We start from the raw sequence: 10,441 nt of genomic DNA on the forward strand, positions 1-10,441 counted from the left end.
AATAATTATTTTGTAATGATTATTGATAATCGAGTTATGTCCATTTTTATGTTATCAAAGTTGAGCAAGAAAAAATCAATAAATTTGTCCAATTATTTTTTTATTTTATTTTTTACACTTATAATTTTTAAACTTATAAACTTTTAAGTTTTTTAGTATTTTATAAGAAGCGATTTTTTATTGCGCTTTATTTGATATAACTTCTTTTAAGCAATCATAATTAGTCGTCGAGTTGTGGCTAATTTTTTTGTGAGCTAAAAAAAACAGTCAATTTGTTCAATTAATTTTCTCATTTTTTTGCAAAACTAAGAAACTTTTAAATTTGTTAGTATTTTATGAGAAGCGCTTTTTTATTGCGCATTATTTGATACAACTTCATGTAAGCAATCTTAATTAGTCATCAAGTTGTGGCTAATTTTTTGTGAGCTAAAAAAAATTTGTCAATTTGTCCAATAAATTTTCACATTTTATTTTGCAAAACTTGTAAACTTTTAAATTTGTTAGTATTTGTATTTTATAAGAAGCGGTTTTTTATTGCGCATTATATGATATAACTTCTTTTAAGCAATCTTAATTAATGATCGAATTATGCCTACTTTTTGGTTATCAAATTTGAGCTAAAAAAAAATAGTCAATTTGTTCAATTAATTTTCTCATTTTTTTTGCAAAACTAAGAAATTTTTAAATTTGTTAGTATTTTATAAGAAGCGCTTTTTGATTATGCATTATTTGGTTTGACTTATTTTATATAATCTTAATTGTGGACAAGTTATGTCTTTTTTTTTGTTATCAAATTTGGGCTAGAAAATTTTAGTAAATTTGTCCACTTTTATTTCTCATTTTTTTGCAAAACTTATAAACTTTTAAAATATTTTATTATTTCATAAGAGGCGCTTTTTTATTACGCATTATTTGATATAACTTCCTTTAAGAAATCTTAATTAGTGATCAAGGCTTGTTTTGTTATTAATTTAAGCTAGAAAATTTCACTCAATTTGTCTAATTATTTTTTTTGCAAAACGTATAAACTTATAAATTTGTTAGTATTTTGTAAGAAGCGCTTTTTCATTATGCATTATTTTTTATAACTTCTTGAAAGAAATCTTAATTAGTGATCAAGTTATGCCTTGTTTTTTGTTATCTAATTTGAGCTAGAAAACTTTGTTAATTTTATCTTTTTTTTTTCAAAAACTTATAAACTTTAAATTATTTTTAAGAAGCGCATTTTCATTGCTTATAATATCTTATAACTTATTTTGAGTAATCTTAATTAGTTATGGAAATATGGCAATTTAAAAAAAAAATCATGTCTTCAGCATTTATTCAATTACTCAACAACCATGTACGTTAATTTGATCATAGAAAATGATAATTAAAGATAAAATTAGGGCTTTTCTAATAAGATTACTTATAGATTTGTGGTATTACTAATTCATTAGTTATAAGCTGTCCAATTTGATCAACTTAATGAAAATGCATTTTTTACAATTTTTAATCAAATAGGGCAAAATTATTAGATTTTTTAATTATTAAGTATATTTAATTTCAGACAATTTAATACAACACAAACAAATTATCTAAGTATTTTGATATTAACAAAGAAATGAAATATTCTAAGTAAGTTTGTTTAATGTTAATTACTTATTGAGATATGAATTAAATTAATATATAATAATAAAACTGGATTAATCAAATGATAAATGATGTTATGCAACAATGCACCAATTAGAAGAAGAAAAAAAAGAGATATATATGTGGAATTACACAGATCGATCAATTACGTAATTATTGATTGGCGCAAGGTTACGTAAGACGATAAAAGCAATGAATGTTTTGCTTCATTTTTATCTATTTTTATTATTTATTTATTTTTTCAAACAGTTGCAGCAAGGCAACGTTTAAACGTATTCAAGGCTTCACTTGAACTTAAACGATTTCCTTACTTCTGTGACTTCATTAGGATAGACGATACCATTGGATTACTGATACCGAATCCCACTAGACGCGCAACCTCTGAATGACAATCGCATAACAGTTCTTCGCATTTCTTCGGAAAAAGTAGGAGTCCAGGAAAAGTAAACCTGGAATAGAACAGACTGGAAAGAACGAGGAATCAAGAGATGGTGCCGGTCAGTCGGATAGGTTACATAATGCGTTATGCAATGTGCTTCGCACATCACAATTGTCGATTCCTGTGCAGCGTTACAGACTGGACGGACGAAGAAGTAGAAGTAGAAGAAGTGCGTCGCAGTTCGAGTTCCGCGAATTTATGCAGCGCTAATGTGCCAATTTGCAGCTTGAATTCTGCATGTGCGTGCTTCGTTGTTGAAAGGATGGATGGGTTATGGATGGATATGGATATGGGTACGCGGGGAGGCGACACACACACGGATGTATTCGTATTCCATCCACAATGTGAGTCTCTGGAGTTCACATCGTGGTGGCTACGTGAGGACGTGGCCGAGGTGCGTAAGGATGCGTGTTTGTGTGTGTCAGTAGTTGTCTAATTGGCATATATACTACTGCATATACAAATACGTACACTAGCGTAGCGTATGTATATGCAGGCACGACAAATCATAATATAAACAAAGAGGATTCGCGGGAATCGTTGGACAAGACTTCCTCAAAGGAAGCACGAATGCTTGAATACAACGATAAAACCGTTCTTCAACTTGTCCTTCTTTTACTACTTCTACTTCACAGCAAACTTCATTCATTAAATTATCGTTACATCATCATTCTTTTCATGAAATCTGTGAACAAATTATGAAATTCTTCAATTATAACAAATTTATTACTTTAGAATTTCTCAATTTAAATTGTCCTGGAAATGATCGTTTGTCCATAAACTTACTTCTACTTCACTCAAACTCCTAAATTATGTACACTTATTGTTTCATCATCATTCTGTTCATGAAATCTCTGAAGAAATTATGTAATTCTTCAATGATAACAAAATATTACTTTAGAATTTCTTGATGTAAATATGTCAATAATTGTGTAAACCTATGTTAGAATCGTTTGAGCATAAACTAAATTAATCCATGTCTTTGAAACAAGTCATTAGAAAATCTGTAGTTGTTCATAAATCATTCAGTTTTTAAATTAATACGTTCCTAAACATCTTATTCTATTTATGTAAACTACAAAAAAATTGTGTATTTTTCTATGATAACAAAGAATTTCTTAATTTAAATTTTTCTCAATATAAAATATAAATAAGTCGACTCACTTTATATATTAATTTGACTATAAACTACATTAGTCTATATATTTTAAACAAGTCGTTAGATTATCTACAATTACTCATATTTCCTAAATCAATAAGTTCTCACACATCTTGCTATGTTTATTTAATCTTTAAACAAATTATGTAATTATTTATTGATAATAAAGAATATCTATTTTTCCATATTCATATTCTCACAAATCTCATTCTGTTCAAAAAAATTTAAAAAAATAATATAATTATGAGAACAAATAATTTCTTGATTGAAAAATAATAAAGTTGTTAAAATATGTTAATAAATGTGTTATTTAACCATAAACTAGATGAGTTAATATCTTTGAAACAAGTCATTATAATACGTTAGCAAATCTGTAGATGATCATAATTCATACATTAGATTATCTACAATTATTTTTTCATACTCATATTTCTTGAATCTATATGTTCTCACACTTCTCAATCTGTTCAAGTAATCTTTAAATAAATTATGTAATTTTTCAAAAGTTTTTCTTCATTCAAATTTCTTTAGAAAAAAGTGTAAACTTATGTTTATGACTATAAACTAGATGAGCCCAAGTCTCTAGCATATCTCTAGATAAACTATTCATCTCTTAAACTATTGCATTCTTGAAATTTATTCAGAATAAATTACTTAATTTTTCAATTAATAAAATTAACAATTGCAAAATAAAAACTCAATACAATAAATATAAAAAAAGGTAACTGCTTCAAAAGGCTATTGACCATAGGTCTTTCTGTCGTAAACTTAACATTTTATAATATTTCTTAATTAAGGATAATAATGGTAATAAAACTAGCAACTTAATTAATTTTATAACAAGATAATATCAAATTTCATAATTGAACATACAAAGATTAATAATTTTGTATGTAATTAAAAAAATTCAAAAAACTTCATTATTTACATAAATCTTATAGTTTCTAGATTTTTCTTTCAAAGTTTTATATAAAAATCAAGTTACATGTATATATTATTAATTTTTTTAATTTTTAAATCAATTTTCTTACATTTCACAGTTTGTAATAACTTTAACATACGATGATTATTTCCAAAAAAACTTATTCATTCTTTTAATAAATCAATAGTATTATATTTTCTACTTCATCGAAATTTTATATAGGTATCAAATTATTAAAAAAAAACAATATTTTTATATTTCAGAGTTTTTTTAAATGTTAATATAACATGATTAATTTTATATTTTCTTCAAATTTAGTTTAATGAATCAGCCTTTATACATCTTAAAATTTATCTTAATTCTTAAATCTTCTTCAAAGCAAGCACAAATGCAACTATAAAACCTTCTTACCTGTCCTTCTTACTACTTTTACTTCACTGCAACTCCATTCATTGAATTATCTACATTTTTACTCATATTTCCTAAATCTATTCTGTCCATGTAATCTCTTATCAAATTATGTACCTTCAACAATTAATTTATTGATTTAAAGTGTCCTTTAACCAATGTTATAATTGTTTGTTAATAAACTAGATGAGTCCATGTTTTTGAAACAAGTCATTAGAAAACGTTGGCAAATCATAAATAATTCAATACTTTTTATACTCATAAGTTCTCACTTTTTTAACATTTTTTTTAATAACATTTGTAGAAAAAAAAGTATTACAAATAAAATATTCAATTTCTTAATAGAAAAAAGTCATGTAAAAAAAAATCAAGAATCAGTAATATTTATGAAATTACATTATTATTTCCTTGTTTTTGGCAAAATTTGTCAAATGTTAAAAAAAACTGTTATTTATTTTTAATTTATAATTTCATAAATACTAAACAATATAAGAAATGCAATAAAAATATTATTTTTTTATTAATTATGTTCATATTCTTCTTTATCTCAATTAATGCAACTTTTAGTTCATTTTATACCAAAATTTAAATAAAAAAAATAGACAAAGTTCATTATTATAGAAAAAATAATAAATATTTGCTAAACTTTTGTTTATTATGTAAGATTGAGAATAGAAAAAGGACGAATTACTTGTAATAATATAAATTAAAAAAATATAGTTGTTTTTTTTATAATATGTTTTTCATTAGTTTACAAACTGATACGAAATAATCAATTAAAAAATTACTGTAAACAATTAGCAGTGATTTAATCAGATAGAAAGATATCATTTGAATTGATACAAAAAAAGATAAGATTAGTAACTTTATGTATGTTTGCTACAACTCGTGTACTTCTTAATACATTTATTAAAATATTACGTTTTCATTCACAAAATTAATGTTAATTCTTAATTTTTCAATCAATTTTTATCTAATATTTTCTGAAATTAATAATAAATATAATTTTTTCTAGAAATTGCATTAAATTACAATTATTTATATACAAAAATTATGTTTTCTGATTTCATCTGGAATATTTTTTGTATTTTTTTCCTAATTATGAATTAATCAGAAAATCATTCTATTTCGTATAATAACAGCATTTTATGATTAGATCAAAGAAAAAGGGGACTTCCTTTATATAAATTAGAACTAAAATATTATCTTAGTTATTTTAATGAACTTTTTATTTCTAATTATAATAAAACTCAGATATTTTTAATATAAATTCTTAATATTTCAATTACTATCGTTCTCGATAATATTTTAGTATTGTCTTGGATGATATTGATATTTTACTACGTCTACATCAGATATATTTTTTTAAATACAAAAAAAAGTTATCTGTGACTTTGCAAATTGCATTTAAATTTAGATTCGTTCGTAATGTATTGAAGTGGTTCATGCCTTTATTAATTTATCCGTTAATCGATTGCACAGAAAATCTATATAAACATGTTTTTTCGATTCAGTCGATTGATACAATCTGAAACGTTCAGTCGAAATGTTCGTAAAGTTATCGTTACTCCTCGCAGTTTGTCTGCATTTATCTTCTGGTAATTTAATGATTTTTTTTAATGAATTTGTTTGATTTTTTTGGTTGATTTCTTCAGCTTATAATGGTAGAATCATCAACGGATACGAAGCTTCCATTGGTCAATTCGCGCATGCTGTTGCGGTGAAGAAAGGTATAACCCTTTGCGGAGGATCCATTCTTGATGAAACGACAATCCTCACTTCAGCCAGATGCGTCTACAAGTGAGTAGAAATCTTTGATTGCGTACCTGAAAACAACTCGATTTTTTGCAGAGAACACACTTTTGGATTGACGGTCGTTGCGGGAACGATTAACCGGTATACTGGAGGCGAAAGTCGCGACGTCAGTCACGTAATCGTCCACGAAAAGTTCGATCCTGAAACCTTCGACAACGATATCGCAATTTTGAAGCTGTTCTATCCTTACGAGTTTGATCATACTCTTGATGCTATTAGGTTACCGGTTTATGATACCGAGGATGATATTAATGTTATGGTGAGCGGTTATACTCATTTGGACTATAATCCTAACCTGGAGTTCGCGTACCAAAGAACCATAGGTGTGGAGGAATGTCAATCTTTGTTGCCTGAGAACAATGTTACTGGTGATGATCTTTGCACCGTGTCTGCTCCAGGAGTTGGACTTTGCACGGAAGATTTTGGTAACGGTTTGGTTGATAACAAAGGATATTTGTTGGGAATTTCCAGATCAGATGAATGCGACTCAGATAAACCCGATGTATACTTGAGGGTTTACTCGTACTTGGATTGGATCAAGTATAATCGCGCATAAATTTTTAATATTGAAAGAGAAAAAATATTATTACTAATAACTTATGTAATCATTAATAAAGCTGTTATGAAATTGAATTCCTATTACTAAAACTATAATTTATACCAATTATAACAAAAAAACACATAATCCTTACTTAGATGATGATTAAGTTCAAAATAACTAAATTTGAAGATTTTGAAGAATCGCTGGACAAAAATTACAAATTTAGGTAAGATCAAGTTTCTTGTCACAAGAATAAAGAAAACTATATTTTTTGTTGTAATTATTTCAAAATTTGTCAACTATTTCGTTGTTATAAATCTACAAAATAATACTTTTTCTTCTAATTCTTTAGTCTATGTTATGTAATGATGTTTTCTAGTCAATTTTTATTGTTATTCATCATAAATTTTATCAAATAATCAACTTTTGGAAATTAAAAAAAACTATATTTTTTGATGTAATTATTTTAAAACATTTTCAAACAATTCTTTGTTATAAACCTACAACATTGTACATTTTCTTATAATTCTTTACTCAATATTATATAGTGATGTTTTCTAGTCTATTTTTGTTATTATTGATCATAAATTTTATCAAATAATCAACTTTTGGAAGTTTGAAAAAACTATATTTTTTGTTGTTTATTTTTATTTCAAAATTTGTCAACTATTTCTTTGTTATAAATCTACAAAATAATACTTTTTCTTCTAATTCTTTAGTCTATGTTATGTAATGATGTTTTCTAGTCAATTTTTATTGTTATTCATCATAAATTTTATCAAATAATCAACTTTTGGAAATTTAAAAAAACTATATTTTTTGATGTAATTATTTAAAAAAAATTTCAAACAATTCTTTGTTATAAACCTACAAAATTGTACATTTTCTTATAATTCTTTACTCAATATTATATAGTGATGTTTTCTAGTCTATTTTTGTTATTATTGATCATAAATTTTATCAAATAATCAACTTTTGGAAGTTTGAAAAAAACTATATTTTTTGTTGTTTATATTTATTTCAAAATTTGTCAACTATTTCTTTGTTAGAAACCTACAAAAATATACTTTTTCTTATAATTATTTAGTCAATAATGTTTTCTAGACAATTTTTGTTATTATTCATCATACATTTTATCAAATAATCAACTTTTGGAAATTTAAATAAACTATATTTTTTGATATAATTATTTCAAAATTTGTCAAACAATTATTTGTTAGAAACCTAAAAAAATATACTTTTTCTTATAATTATTTAGTCAATATTATATAATGATGTTTCCAAGTCAATTTTTGTTATTATTCATCAAAAATTTTATCAAATAATCAACTTTTAAAAAAAAAACTATACCTTTTATTGTAATTAAAAAGTCAATACGCAATTATATTTTCTAGTCAAGTTATATTCATCACAAAATATGTCAAATAATCTATTTTTAGAAAACTACAAAATTTTACCTTTTTATCAAATGATTTAGTTGATTGATTGATATTTTCTAAAATAATTTCTTTCGTTTTTTGTTCATCTAAAAAATTGTGAGAAACCATTGAATATCAAACTAAAACCTATACCATAACTAAACTTTTTATGATTATTAACTGAAAAATCCTGAAAAAGTATAATGTAAATTACAATAAAAAGGATTTTTTTCTGAAACTTTGCTTTGTTAAGTGAATTTTGTTGGTAATTGTATGTAATAAAAATCCCAACTAAAGAAGCACGTTTTTTGGCCAAAGGCGGAGGTGGATGTTGATGATAATGATGATGAAGATGAGGAGGAGGATGATGAAGGAAAAGATACAAACAACAACAACAGCAAAAGTAAAGAATTAAATGAAGAAAGAAAGGAGGAGGAAGAAAACCAGTTTCGATCCCTAAAAACCATCTGATAGCAAACGCGGCTCGGAAGATGCCGTCCCAGGATTAAAAAAGTAAATGTTTATATTATAATTGCACAATTGAGGAATTGTGTCGTAAGGTCAAAGACTTTGTCTTCATCACCAACAACAACAACATCATCATTTTCCCACTTGTAAAATGAATTAATGGTTTTTAAGAGATTTTTCTAAAAGAATTGCATAATTTCATGTCAAAAAAAAGTTCATATTTTTCATGAAACCTAGCCCTTTTTTCTTTTGGTATTCGCGTTACGTAATCTTGCGTGTTTCGAAAGAAAAAAAGGTACTACCTACATAAAAAAAGGGAGAAGGTGAAGAACGAGGAAGTGATTATATCTTTTCGGCGATCGAAAGGGAAAAAAATGCGCACCTTTCGCCTAGCGTAAAAAAAAATATAGAGAGAAGAAGGTACAATTTTTTTTTTGAGCGAACCCTTTTACTTTTACCTGGATTCGCCTGACTTATGTGGGAAGCAGATGATCGCAGAATCGCATTATGTGTATGATGATGCGGAGGGAAGGATGAAAACAGGAGAGACGATGGTGAGCGACTACAACCTGGTAGATAACTAAGACACCAATCATCATTAAAAGCCGAAACGGCAGATGGATTTACGAGCTGCTTTTTCCTTCCTTCTTTCTTGTTCTCGTCTCTCAACTCTCTTCATCTTCGGAACGCGACCGTTTAATTTATTGCCCGAAAAATTTCGGTTCCCAGTAAAACTTCCAAAAAAAAAGAAGCCGGTTACTTTTTTATCGCAATAATTTCTTATTCGATAAAAGAAAGTCTTTTTTTCTTTCTTTCTTGGTTGTATTTGCTGAAATCTAGAGTTAACATTACAAGTGATTTATCTATTACCGAGATGAGATAACAGAATTGAAGAAAAAAGAAGCTGTGAACGTAATCATGACAAGTTGTCAAATTTTCTTTGAAGTTTATGAGATTATTTCATGAAATTTATAGACTTTCTTTGATCTTTCTTAATTTATAGAAGACTTTCTTTCATCCTTTTTGCATTGCTAATTATAATTTTGTTAATTAACTTAAATATATAATTATTCCACTAATTTGTAAAAAAAAAATATTTTTATTCTTATAATTTGATTGTTAAATACTGTTTGTTTTTTTGCCAATTTTTGTTATTATTCATCAAAAATTTTATCAAATAAACAACTTTTGGAAATTTAAATAAACTATATTTTTTGATGTAATTATTTCAAAATTTGTCAAATATTTCTTAGTTAGAAACCTACAAAATTATACATTTTGTTATAATTCTTTACTCAATATTATATAATGATGTTTCTTAGTCAATTTTTGTTATTATTCATCAAAAATATTCTCAAATAATCAACTTTTGGGAATTTGATAAAACTTTATTTTTTGTAGTAATTATTTCAAAATTGCTGAAATATTTCTTTGTTATAAACCTAGAAAACTATACTTTTTTTATAATTCTTTAGTCAATATTATATAATAATGTTTTCTAGTCAACTGTTGTTGTTATTCATCATAAATTTTATCAAATAATCAACTTTTGGAAATTTGATAAAACTTTATTTTTTGTTATAATTATTTCAAAATTTCTCAAACAATTCTTTGTTAGAAACCTACAAAATTATACTTT

General features: G+C 25.5%; 1 protein-coding gene across 1 annotated transcript; it reads left to right on the forward strand.

The window, feature by feature from the left end:
* Positions 1-6,084: 6,084 nt before the first annotated feature.
* Positions 6,085-6,937, forward strand: LOC108558262 (collagenase-like). Its single transcript, XM_017915115.1, has 3 exons — positions 6,085-6,158; positions 6,216-6,360; positions 6,412-6,937. Exons 1-3 carry the CDS (start codon positions 6,107-6,109, stop codon positions 6,929-6,931), a joined length of 717 nt encoding a protein of 238 aa, XP_017770604.1. The 5' UTR covers positions 6,085-6,106; the 3' UTR covers positions 6,932-6,937.
* Positions 6,938-10,441: the final 3,504 nt, after the last annotated feature.

Source organism: Nicrophorus vespilloides, unplaced genomic scaffold (assembly GCF_001412225.1).
Source record: "Nicrophorus vespilloides isolate i.1.1-1 unplaced genomic scaffold, Nicve_v1.0, whole genome shotgun sequence".
Lineage (NCBI taxonomy): Eukaryota > Metazoa > Arthropoda > Insecta > Coleoptera > Silphidae > Nicrophorus > Nicrophorus vespilloides.

Coding starts and splice junctions, on each gene's coding strand:
- LOC108558262 (XM_017915115.1), top strand. CDS start 6,107: ATGTTCGTAAAGTTATCGTTACTCCTCGCAGTTTGTCTGCATTTATCT. Junction 6,159..6,215: donor TTGTCTGCATTTATCTTCTG/GTAATTTAATGA, acceptor TGATTTCTTCAG/CTTATAATGGTAGAATCATC. Junction 6,361..6,411: donor TCAGCCAGATGCGTCTACAA/GTGAGTAGAAAT, acceptor GATTTTTTGCAG/AGAACACACTTTTGGATTGA.